The sequence below is a fragment of the Prinia subflava genome, chromosome 15, assembly GCF_021018805.1.
Source record: "Prinia subflava isolate CZ2003 ecotype Zambia chromosome 15, Cam_Psub_1.2, whole genome shotgun sequence".
In the NCBI taxonomy this organism is placed as follows: Eukaryota; Metazoa; Chordata; class Aves; order Passeriformes; family Cisticolidae; genus Prinia; species Prinia subflava.
Window position 1 is genome coordinate 14,967,819 of NC_086261.1, and position 13,274 is coordinate 14,981,092.

The 13,274-nt window shown below is 40.0% G+C and overlaps 1 protein-coding gene across 3 annotated transcripts in view; it reads right to left on the bottom strand.

The window, feature by feature from the left end:
• SCAPER (S-phase cyclin A associated protein in the ER) overlaps nucleotides 1-13,274 on the bottom strand; it is a 137,659-nt gene that overhangs the window by 102,219 nt on the left and 22,166 nt on the right. For all 3 annotated transcript variants that reach the window (XM_063412436.1, XM_063412435.1, XM_063412434.1), the window contains exons 8-15: nucleotides 11,373-11,533; nucleotides 5,008-5,270; nucleotides 4,378-4,596; nucleotides 2,611-2,781; nucleotides 2,079-2,154; nucleotides 1,523-1,640; nucleotides 1,108-1,219; nucleotides 518-658 (exon numbers count right to left, since the gene is read on the bottom strand). In XM_063412436.1, coding sequence (XP_063268506.1) covers nucleotides 518-658; nucleotides 1,108-1,219; nucleotides 1,523-1,640; nucleotides 2,079-2,154; nucleotides 2,611-2,781; nucleotides 4,378-4,596; nucleotides 5,008-5,270; nucleotides 11,373-11,533 — 1,261 coding nt within the window. The remainder of the gene's footprint in view (nucleotides 1-517; nucleotides 659-1,107; nucleotides 1,220-1,522; nucleotides 1,641-2,078; nucleotides 2,155-2,610; nucleotides 2,782-4,377; nucleotides 4,597-5,007; nucleotides 5,271-11,372; nucleotides 11,534-13,274) is intronic.

The window sequence follows — 13,274 nt, forward strand, 5'->3', positions numbered from 1 at the left end:
AATAACTGCCACATGCTAACTGCAGGTCTCTGTCTATTCCCAGCTGCTCAACAACATCAGTGGTACAAAACACAGCACCACAACCACAGTTTAAGGACACTGTGCTATATCTGGAATGGCTTTTTAACAAAGGAGAAGAAAAATGAGCTCCCCCATGGAGCTGGAAAAGCAGAGAATTGACCAGCAGATCTTCTAGTCCTTCCAGGAGGATTAGGTATCACCAAAAATGCTGCCACACTGTGAGGAACTAAAGCAGCAAGATAATGAACAACTCTTTATTTCAACCCATCTTTTCTTCCACACCAACCCACCATGATGTCTAATAACAGCTGATTAATTTAAAGTCATATTAGAAAAAAATGCACCATTTAGACATCAGCATTTATCTACTTCATGGCTCACACGTGTTCATATCTAACCTGCACTGCTCTTCCCAAACTACTCAGGAGCACTCTGAGGTACAACATGTATAAAAGCACAACTAATAAATAGTTCCTTTGAAAGCAAACTCACTTACCTTGGCTTCTTCCTCTTGTGCTTTTTTCACAATTGCTTGTAGCTGCACTTCACGTTTGAATTCTGCATGGAGTAACTTCTCCTCCATCATCCTGCGCCTTTGATCCAACAATTCTTCCTTCCATTTCCTCACATCTTTCTCCTACACACGAGGAGTCAGTTCATTACTAACACAGCATCTGACAACAGGGCCTCAATTTTCCTCAGCATTTTCTAACACTTGAAGCGTTCTTCATGGCAACAAAATATTTTCATGCCCTACACAAAGCTTGCCTTAAGTTTAACCTAAAGTGAAGTACACTTTCAATTAGGTGAGCCTTGCCATTTCTGTTGGATACATACAACACATCTCTACATACATTGTCCTACCTTCCCCAGTTCTGAGACTTTCTCCTTAAAACAGTCAAGAAGTTCATGATTTGAAATAATGCTTTAAGTGCTGTGATGCACAAGTCAGCTCTGAAAACTACTCAGATGGCAACTTCATTCACCACTAGTTTGAATCTCTAATATGTATGCTATGTGGAAAAAATCCTTTTCTGAAAGGCAGCAGAGCAGCCTTTAAATTACTTTAAATCACAGAAAGCTTACCCTCTCCATTAATTTCTGAAGCTTCAGTGTCTTTTCTTCACGTAACTTTTCTCTCAGCTGTTGAGCTTTCATTTGTTTCTCCTCATGCTTCTTTTTGGATTCTGCTATTGTTCTTTTAATAAAAAACAAAGTAGAACAAAAGCAAGTTAGACAGTATTAACTGACACTGTAGCAAACATTTCTATGCCATTTCACTGAGAGAAGACAAATAGACCACTGGAGGGCAATTATTTCCTTCAATGTCAATACTGTTTCTCTAGACTACTGCACTTGGTGGACAATGCAACATGAGCCTACTCATGGAAAATCCAGAGAGATTTCTGTAGCCCTTTCCACCCCAAGCCTCAAGCAGAGCAGCTCTGTGAGGAGTTTGCAGCAGCCCTGGGTTTGGTTGCTGTCTCCCTGCCTGCAGCACCTTTTGCGGGACGGTGACGAGAGCTTCTCGTGCATGTGGATGCCGTGGCCGGGCGGCCGCGCCGGCTCCTCCTCCACTCTGTCCCCCCACGAGTTGCTCTGGCGCCACGACTCACGAGCTGTGCAGATAAAAACAAAGGTGGGCATAGCTTAAATACACTTTTCTAAAAGAAATGTCACTAATAAGGATTAGTTTCTCTAGTTCTCTCTGAGGTGAGTTTCCTTGAGCCTTGGTGCAAATACAGACTGAAGCATCTTTAATACCTGTCCTTTTTAAATGTGATTTTCTGACACTTTTATCCAGATGTTAATATAAAACTGGATTAAAACCTGTAAAATTCTAATAGAGACATGCAGAAAGAGATGTGAAGAACAAAGAGACACAGAGACAGTTTGAACACGAAGTCTGTCTTTCCTCAGGAAACAACACAGAAAATCATAGAACTTGCAAAATGTTGGGCAAACTTCTGAAACCTTAACTGGCAAGAATAAAATGGGAATTTTTCTATATTGTTGCTGTCATTTCCACGTAAGCACAGCAATATATAAAAATTTACCTTCATAATCTGCCAGAACATCATTCCAGTCCATAGATAATCCACAGAAGGATATGCTTCCATTGCCCATATTAGCCTGAAATTTAATATGAATCAGACAGTAAAAACATAACCCTTAATTTGCAGGTGCACACACACATTAAACCATGCCAACTCAGCATCAGCAATGCTTCCAAACAGAACTGGCCACCCCAAAGGCAGATGCTGCTCCTGCTCTGACAGTAAAAATGAAGACTTTTGCTTCATCTACTCTTCCATGGTAGCAATGAACAAACAAGTGCCAGCTCCCCCGTTCTGCAGGCACTGACAGGCAGCAGGACACTGACTGCAGGCTCCAAGGGCTCTGTACACTCAGCAGCACTGTGCTGCTGAGCTCAGTAAGGCTAAATATCCCTTATGGGGTAGTTATTACACAGCACTATTTCACACGTTAAACAGATTATGGCAACACCAAACAAACACTAACAAGTTCTGCATTTATTCTGACAACACAGCTTGGATCTGGGTACAGTACAATGCGCTGGACACTCACAGAGAAGTCACTGTCATTGTCAGTCTCGATGTTGATGTCATTGTTTTCCTCTGCCTCAATCTCTCTGGTTAGCTGCTCCTCCTCTGCAATAGCACTGGCAATGGCTTCTTCATTTGCCTTCTCCAGCCGATCTGCTAACTCTTCTTTCTTAGCGAGGACCTCTGCCATGGACTGCAGGAAACATGACATCAGAAAAAAACCTAAATAAGTAGCAGGCACAGAAAGGAGGATTCCACATAGTTAACATGAATTATATGCTATTTTGGTCAACTTCTCTTTACTTATAGTTCTTTTACTGATATATTCTGTGAAGGTAGCTGAAAATATAAACCCCACTAAAAGTGTCAGCAACTTTTAACTCATTTAATAACTACATGAAACACTGAGGAAATTAATTATTCACATAATTCAAAAACTTATTCTACAAACACTGCCATTAAAAAGCACAAAGACAGTTCACCAGTAATTACTGTTTTAAATACTTACTCTTAGGGACTACACAAGGCATACTCTGAGACATGAGGGCATGCCATGCTGTTACCTCTACAAAAGGAACCATGCTCCAAAGTATTACTTAAAGATGGGAGTTATCTGCATGAACTGTATCTGGAAACTTTACCACAGTTAATACAATGGAATCTCAGGCTGCACTTGTTTACCAACATGAATAACAAGAGAGTGGAGTAAGCCTGGATGTGCTGATTGTCTTTTCCTTCTCTAGTGCCCAGCATTAACCAGTCCACTTCCACTCCAGTGCCAAACCATGTGCCACAATACACAAACTGGTGTTTAAAGCAGTCTCATCTGGAGCAGTAGAATGCTTCCAAGAGACACAGATCCCACCAACCTGGCAGCATCCTGAACTGTTAATAACTGAGCATCTGAAACAATGTTAGTGGGTGAGGTGCTTGAAATCTGCTCTAAAAGCAAACAAGTACTTGGCTTGGGAATTATCTAGCAGGACTCCAGTTTGCAAAAGTTAAAGGAGAGCGATTTACAGGAAAACTGCAAATCAGAATTTTAATCTAGTTTCTGACAAAACCAAACCAAATCAAACACAAAACCAAAAAACCCACAAACCTCTAAAAACGCAGAACAAAACAAAGTATGAAAGTGTAACTTGGATTTTATGTAACATTACTGCAACTCTCCACTCAGAGAATCCCAGCACACACTCTGAGAGCACATCTACATCCAGAGATTCTCCGGACAGGACAGGACACCTTTACGGGAAGTCAGATAAAAAACTGACTTCCCATTTTTTGCTTGAAGAATGGCATTCCTCCAAATTGCTTGTAGTCAAGGAAGACCCAGCAGAGCAGCTCAGAGAGTCTTAAAAGGCAGAGTTCTGACTTTGTTTCTAACAGAATTTTGATATCCCACGTGTTTCCAGTGTGAATGATGAGCAAAACTGAAGTAAGACTTTAATGAGAGTGTGACTTAAAATGATTGCTAGTAGAAGGAAATGAAAAATTAGCACAAACATTATTAAAAGAAGTAGTGACAGCACAAATCTCTTTATTCCAAATAACACATTTGTATCTTTCTAGTTTAAGCTCCAAAACTTTACCGGAATTAAATTCTGTAACGAAAAGTGTCTGTGCAACAATTTATTTTTCCTAGAGTAAGCACCTCATAGATTTTTCTACAGTTTTTACATAAGGCTAACAGTAAACACTGTGCAACACACACCAAGAAAATTAAGGCTTAGATTCATTATTCACTCACAAATCTTACAAGATTTCTTACCAATCTGGCAGCACTCACATTTGAAATATCTGAGGGATCCATTTCAGTTTCAGATTTAGCTTTTCCTGTTTGATACCAGTCTGTAGTGTCAGTGCTCTGGGGGGAGGCTTCATTCATCTGCAGAGTTTTTGAGCTGCTGTCAGTACTGGGGAGAAGTGGAGCCATCTCAGGAGCTGGTTCTGAGGAATCCCCTTGCAATGCTGTGCCCGTGCTCCCATTGGCTTCCACAGCTGTGAACTAACAGGAGGCATTTGAAAAGTTAACACAATGGAACAAACAGATGTTTAAAGTCAGAGTCAAATTTTAAGGAAATACCTGGCAACAACAGAGTGTGATGCAAATAACTTCACTCATTTCAGGTGTTCATTACCTTGCCAAAATTGGATCTTTCTACCTGAAATCTATGAGATGTGCTGAATGCTGACTTTTTGGAAAACACAGAAAAGCTGTCCACATTATCATAATTTTAATTGGCCTATTTGTGCTGACATCTTATTGCATTTCCATAAATGTAACTGAAATAACCATTATTTTAAAAGCCTTTTCCAATCTGGTTAGTTCATAAAAGCTCTAGCCACCTTTAGAAAATACTCTGAAGAGAAGCTGCAAGACTTAAAGGTGGAAAACAGTTCAAAATGATGTACTGACCTGAGTCCTTTCAGTGAGGGGACCCTCACAGTGGTGTAAAGGATCCTTCTGAACCAGCTCCGTGCTTTTGGACCCACCATCGCCAGCGGCTGAGCTGCAATGCTCGTTTTCTGCTGGTGGAGAAATCACATTTTCTTTGTCACTGTCACCTCTGGACTTCAGTGATTCTGCAGCTACAGGAGCTTTTGTTGCCAGAGCTGTGGATCGAGATCGAACGGGCCTTCCACGCTGAACTGTCTCCCAGCCCTCTGCATCCTTTCGATCTATGGGAAAAAACCACCCCATTCTCACACAGGAACACTTATAAATAGAAGCATTAGAAACAACTATTTTATTACAGTGTTACACTAGTTGTGGGAGAAAAAAAATTCTCTTTAAAAATCAATACTAAAAAATCAATGAAAGATTTTTCAGCAAAGCTTTTTACTTCAAGGACTGCTATTGGTATTAGAGACACCGGACAGCTCCATTCATGGGACATGTTCTGTTACTGCAGAGTGAAGCTACCCACACACAGCAAGGTGTGGGAAATGGCAACGTGTACTTGAGCTTGCCATGCTTTTTCCTTGCTATTTCATGAGATGGTAAAGCACAACAAAGCAACCACATCTGCTCTTCTTTGCAGCAACAGTAATGTTAGAGGCCTTTTGTGAAGGTGCAAGTACAGACATAATTGCATGACTTAGCATGGAAAGCAGAAATGTGGCTTACTATCCTTACTATTCTGCCAGTGCTTGCTTTAGTTCTATTTGTTTCACTCTGATAACAAAAATACACAAACTGCTGTCAGCTTTTCGAAAACTGCTTTTCCTGGATTCCAGGAAATAGCAAAATATTGCTACAATAGGACTGGAAACTGAAGGAGAAAATAGGAAAGCAGTTTTCTTCAATTTGCTTTGATTTCCTGTGTAGCTGTTACGTATAACTTTCTGACCAATATATCTGATATTGGTACATACTTGAAAACCATTTCAAATTACATCAGATCATAGGTGGAACCAGATTTCTAGATTTCAAAGTGAACCCCCTCTCCACATGTAACAATTTGTGGCCAGCAATTAATAGCAGCACATAATTTCCCACGTATCTGAAACAAGTGTGACTCTTTGAAGCCTGACAGTACAACTCACAAGTGTGAAAGGTAAACTCAGGTCTGTCTATTTGCTGAACAAAACCTCTTGCAAAAAACCTCAAGAACTGTGTATATATAGTCCACATACTTTTGGCAGAAGCTGCTTTTAAGATCGTTCACATGAAAGGAAGAGAAGGGTGTAAGAGATGACTTTTACCTGGAGAAGTAGAGATGCAAAAAACCCTAAAACTAAATTGCCCGTTTTACAGAGGGTAACAATCTAGAATATAACTTGTATAAAAAATTGGTTCTCTGGGTATTTCCAAAGTTCTTACTAACAAAGATGTTCATGTAGCTCAGGCATAAAGACCAGAGCTGCAGCTCAAACAGTAAGGGTTTAACACATGAACTGGACTAAAGAGCCCTTAGGTGGACTGGAACTGATGTCCAAGAGCAGCAGTAACCAGTGAACTGGAAATGAGCCACAACCAGAACTAATGGCACGTTCATCCTTTGCTGCCCTTGGCATCCAGCATTTTACAAGCACTGCTCATTAACTGTGGGGTTCTTTAAACATCTCAAGATCTCTCTTTAACACCTCAGGATGACACAGCAGCCTGGCTCAACAGCTGGTGTAACTCCTGAGTTACCAGGGAATTTGACAGGACTGTACTGGAATTTATCTTCGCTGAGCAGCTCAAGCAACAGCTGTTTCTATATAACTATATAACTGTTCACAAATGATAATGGTAATGACAGGTGCAAAAAAATTATCTGGTATTTTACTATCCACACTGTTTCACTCTAGAAAAATTGCTGTGTCTTTCAAAGTAAACAAAATTCCCAAACTGAGTGAATGAATACAGCTGATCTCTCCAGATCACTGATGGCACCACAGTCTGCAAAAAGCCTTCCTGTGTTCCCTCCCCTCACGTGTATTTGCACACATTTCAGGGTGTCCCACTGACCAGGCATGGGAATGGCAGCCAAAAACACACCAACTACATTTTCCTTTGCCACAGACCTCCCATTTGACCCCTGTAGGCAAGTTTGGCCTTCTTTTCATTTCTTCATCTTCAAATAGAAAATATCATTACCTACAGGATCTAGTGACGGGAATATATTGCCCTCACAGAGCAATTCTCCAGGGAACAGGGTTTAATCCCCCAAGAATCACCACCAGATTTAATGCAGAAAGCTCACAGCCTGTGCAGCACCTGGCTCTGCAAGCTGTGGGGCAAGGACAGCTCAGGCCCCTTAGGGTCCCCACTGACTTTAGAAACTGATGGGACCACAAAGACTCTGCTGGACTCCCAAGACTCTGGCTTAGGACAAAATCTGGCCAAGAAATTTCCCTGCCAAGTAAGAGACAACAGAGATAGTTCAGAAGAACTGTTAAAATCAACCAAAAAACCACCACTGTTTTAACTGCAGCAATTTTTGGGTTGCAATTCCTTTTGCTTGTCATTTGCACAACAAGATTGTTGAAACACTTCACTTCTATTTCTTCTGAAAATTGAAGTCACCTTTTACTTAAAAGCATCTTTTCTACATTAAAAAGATACAGAAGATATCCTTCTGTAGTTTCTACTACCTAAACATAATTTTACTAACCTCTAGATAGTAAGATATATTAATCACACATATGTATCTTAATAATTGTACTAGTATCTTGTACAAATATCTACTAAAGTTTATTCTACCAAAAAAGAATATTCTTGCCTGTCTTGCCTAGTTTTTCTTTGTCTCGTGGCATATTTCTTAGTAGTCTAAAATGACAGAATTAATCAGAATAAAATTATTCAGAGCATAGAAAAACCATAATCACATTTACTAAAGAATGAATCTTTTCATAAAAGCTATACATGTTCAATTTTTAATTTGCATTTGTTCACTATCAGATTCATATTTATTACCCAAGACTCAACCAAGCATTTTAATAGCCCAGAAATACTTGCACTTGAAAGAATATTGCTTGGTGACTTCTTTAAACACAAAGCAGTTTTTAATGCATGCCTATATTCAGATTCCTGACCTACCTGGAGCCAGTGTAACAGTCTGATGCCACCTGACAATTACAGTGCACCAGAAGATTCTGTTCCTTTTAATTCACCAAGCAGTTCAGTATTCAGTCGCTTCCAGGCACAGTTTTTAACTAAGAGTTTGCAAAGCTGATGTGTTTATTGACATTAGATCACTTCTAATGAGAGACAAAGCTAATACTCAGTGAGGCATCAACCTTCCTCCATATTTTCCCTGCATCTGGAATTCCTGCAGCCCAGTAGCCATCTCCACAGGCTATGTATCACATGCTGGGTTTGATTACTCCCACAGCTTTGTAAATGAATAATTCATTTGCCTATCCTGATCATGCTCTAGTTTCATGTGAACTTGGCTGTCCTGCCTGCTCTTGTGTTACAAGCCATCTGTTATCTCCAGGCCCTGCCAGCACCAGGCCCTTGGGAAGTTGCTCCATCTGGAAGAACTGGCCAGGAGCTCACTGGAAACACCAGAACAGAAATTCAGTGCAAACTCCTGGGGGTTCTACCTCAGGAGATGCACGGCCCTTCTAAAACATTTCCCTGCTGGAAACATCCCACCCAAACCAGCACAGCTGCCTGAGAGGGCTCCACAGCCTGCAAGGTCTCCAGTCTTAGCTACATTACAGAGAACATCTGTTCACAGCTATGGACATGAGCAATTCATACAAGATGTTAATGATAAAAATAGTAATAATAAAAACCAACCAGATTTCAAGTATGGCAAGAGAAAAAATTTTGTATTTCTGAGAAATTCACATGTTCTAGAGTCCTGTTTCTCCTAAATTCTGTAATAATTATTTTAATTGTAAGCACCTACCTCCATTTCTAACACACACTCTAAACTTGTAACCCATCTCACTTTTTACCACAGGCACCAGGGAACTCATGACCAGAGACTGCTCAGACAATAAGAACAGACTACATTTCATATTGTAAAAAACGCTCAAGCATGAAAGACAATTTTTTAAAAGTCATTAAAATATTGAGGGTAACAGTAAGTTTAATGAGGGAAATGAGATAAGATGATTTAACCTCATTTAATTATGCATTCAGAAAAGGAAAGATTAAAGAATTATATGGAAAAATAATGCATTTTCTTTCTCCCTAAGGGCTTACTTAGTTAAATTTGGAAATTGCATCAACCATGAAAGAGATACAGTATCATACCACTCATCCACATTACAAAACCATTGTGAGATCTAATGATAACGCTGTGGGAAATCAGTGGAGAAAAAGCATCTGGGGAAATCCTGTGGCTGTAAGGCCCAGCTGGGCTTTGGGTGGGCAAGGGAGCATTAGAGGAGGCAGGGAAATGCTTCCCCCAAGGCCCACGTGCACCAAACAGCTGGGAGTGCATTAGCTGGGCAAGGGGCACAGCAGGTGACACACGAGCCTCAGAGCTGCTTCAATAATGCATGTGAAGAGCCTCTGTGGCTCTCTTCTCATAAACTTCACAGATTTTCATGTGCTCTCATAAGTGAGGATAACTGGATCTTACCAAAGTGATTCCACCTCCCACACAAAGGACAACATACTCCTACAGAGAACTTGGTTTGTTTAAAACCTAACAATTCAGCCATGAGAAAATCACTGAAATTCACTGAATGTCAAAAATTAAGAGATTCCTAAGAATAAACAAAGTCTAGAAGCATGACTGTTATTTCTTAAAATGAAACATTTCAAGTCTGCATTGCATCATTTGATTTGAAGATTACTGAACACTTGTAGGCCAGTACTACAGAAACTAAGGGGTTTCTCTCTTTTTGGAGCTCATCAGCTGCAAGTAACATTCAATAAAAAGCACAACACTGATTCTTTAGACCTCTAAAAGCCTCTGAAAGTAACATAACGATCAAGTCTTTTGTTTTCCCACTCAGCCTCTTAAAACACGTTATCCATACTGAAATACAGATCACTTTTACTCCCTGTGTAGCTAACAACATTCTCCATATGCACAAGAGAACCTAATAAAGATATATTAGCAACAGCTTGGAGCCTGTCCCTAATATGAGTGATAATCACCACAAAAAGCTTTTGTTAAGAACTACTTCAACTACTGGCATATATCTAAAGTGGAATTACACATCAATGATAGTACTGGAACTCAGTCAAACAGCTCCTGCTCTCTAAGCAGTGTAAGCACCTCACTGCAAATGTGCACAGCAAGTTACTCCCTCATGCAAGCAGCAGCCAAGGACCCCCTTCCAACCACCCTTGGAGTGTGGCTTTGATTGTTCTGCTCCGAGCAGAGAATCCACTCCTGAACTCATCCATGTTACAGTGCAACACCCCTGGACAAGGTGTTCTACTTCCAGAATATGCCACAAAACTGCAACTCACCATACATGGCTTCCAACACTCCTAGGTTAAACATACAACTACCTTAAACTGATACATGCACTTCCTGGGACTTTTTTCCATTAAGAAAACAAACAAACAAAAAAAAAACCCAAAACCAAACCAAACAACCCAAAAACACATAAACCAAAAAAAAACCCCAAACAAACCACTTTCAGAACATTCACTTCTACATCCTGCCTGATGGTTTTACAGAAAATCATCTGAGACCACACATGAAGAAAACAAATGAAAAAAAAAAAAAAAAAAAAAAACAAAAAAGCATCTCTGAAGACAATCTCAGGGATCCAGTGCAAAGAAACTGATTTTATAAACCAAACTGTATTTTTTAATGTCTGCAACTAAACAAATCTCTTCAAGAACAAAAGATCCTGAATCAAGCATTGCCCAAAGAGCATTTTTAGAGCAACAATTCGTAACTAAATGCGGTAGTTCGTCTTCCAATGAAAAAACATCAACTGTTACTTCAGCACAGTTCTAATAGCACATTTTCCCAGGACATATAAAACCATCTTGAGCTCTTCCCAGATTCCTGTACATGCATTATTCTTTATATTGTTAAGCCATCCCAACTTGCAGTCAGTTAGATTTGCAGTTTGTGACCCAAGACCTTTTGCTTCTTGGGCTGTTATAAACCGGTATTTTAACAGATCAAATTCTATTTAGTGAAAATACAGCAGAATGTTACCTACACATGAAAACACACTTTTGTATCAAACTTAACTACTGCAATGTAAGGCTGCATGAATCTTTCATCTCGAGATTGAATTTAAACATTGTATTCTGCAAAACTATGTTTAGTTTTGCTTAGAACACAGGTCATCACATTCTGAATTCACTTCACACCACAGATTATGTTGGGACAGTAAGTTAAGCCACTGAAGGGGACTTGCCATTTTTCCGCAGTGCCTTCTGTGCCGGAGGTACCAGACAGGCTTGTGCTGTTGCCAGCTCAGGATTGGCAGCTTTAGTTCCATGGTTGGCTTTGACCTTATCGGCCCAACTTACACCAGAAGGAGCCAGGCGTGTTGCAGAAATTGTCACTGCGGGGTTCCTAAATGAAAGTCACAGCTCTTTTTAGTGTCTGATCGAGTAACAGAAGGGTTTGTTAGAAAGCTTTATCAGTCTGTCAGAGACATGGAACCACTCCTTTGGCAAACTCTGCAGGTTGCAGCAGTTTACACTGAAAAGTTGCTGTAATTTGCTCAACAAATCTTTGTTTTTAATAAACAAGATGAAATTTAATCTTTGTTATATTTATTTCTGAAGGCATTAATGTTTTTAGCAACCAAAGCAATGCATAATAACAAATTCTACATACTAAGTCTTGAAAAATACTCCTGTCATTTTAAGCCTGGTGTTTGACCATTTAGTACTCCCAATTCCTTTTCATTAAAAATAATGAACAGAATTTTCCTACTCATCTTCCACATAATTTATTTATCGCACCCTTCTTGCTATCTATTCTCCAAATTCTTTTCTTTTTGCATCAATGCTCTTGGCTATCCCTGAATATCCCTGTTTCTAGTTTCTTTTCTAATACTTTTCCTATTTTTTCTACACTCCTTTGGCAAAGATATGAAGATGCCTACAGATATGAATCACTAGAGGTACACTACCTTCTCCTTTATCCCCTATTCCTTTCCTGCCAAAAAATTTCTATAATACCAAGTATGTCTCAGCCCGTACTTTCCATCCTATTTTCTGTCTCACACACAAAATGCTGTAGCTCTCTGGAGTTGCCTTGCTTTGAGACACACAAGTGGACTAAGACAGAAGAAAAAAGTTTGCAAGTGTGAAGGACAGAAAACTCATCTTGCTGCTCCCTACTCACACACAGAGTTGCTCATCATGTCCCCGTGACTATGAATAAAACAGTTCCAGCAGCAATAGCAACCTGTAATTACAGCCAAATAAGGCTTAGCTGAAAGCCTAATTGTGCTGAGCTGTTACGTTCTAATAAAAATAAGAGCATTGATTTGCACCAGGTTCAAGTGTTTCATTTGAATGCTTGTGCATAATTTCTCCCCACCACCAAGCATTTCAGCAGATACTTCTCAGATGTTCTCAGGTAGGTACCAACAGATTCACCTACACAGGACCTACACCAAACACACTCTGGTTTGTCCACCAAACACACTTTGCAGTACTTTTGTAGAAATATTTGATAAGCACAATTTCAGAGAGCTCAATCCTCAGAGCACTGACCAAACAGTCCAGTACCACATCTCTGCTGAGGACACTGCAAGCACCCAGGGAACGGGGCAGGCTGTTCCCCACATCCCAACAAACCTGAGGGACTACAGCTCACACGCGGGGAAGGGTTTCAGCTGGACACACCCGTGCTCTCTGGGTGACAGGGACAGCACCAGACAGTGCTGCTATAAATCTGTGCACATTTTTGTTGAACGGCTTGCAGACATTTTCACTTCAACAAGTGACAGGTGCTTTACTGCAGTATGTAACATGCTCTACATTTGAGCTGCTATCAGTTTTGGCACACATCAGAATCATCATAATCTCAATTTACACTCACCCTTTCTGACCTGTGTGTCCTTCCGCTCACTCGGCTGCCCACTCACATTGCATACACTGGCAATTTTAAAATGCCAATTACAGACATTTTGACCTTTGTTTTGTAAAGAGAAGAGAGTACTAAACAGATCACATGAAATACACTAGCAGTATTTTATCTTCAGGTCTTTGTAGTGACCAGTAATTAAATATATTACGAAGTCAGGAAAAAGTAAGTTCTTGATAGAATTTTCCTTTACAGATCATGGGCTTTTCTTTTC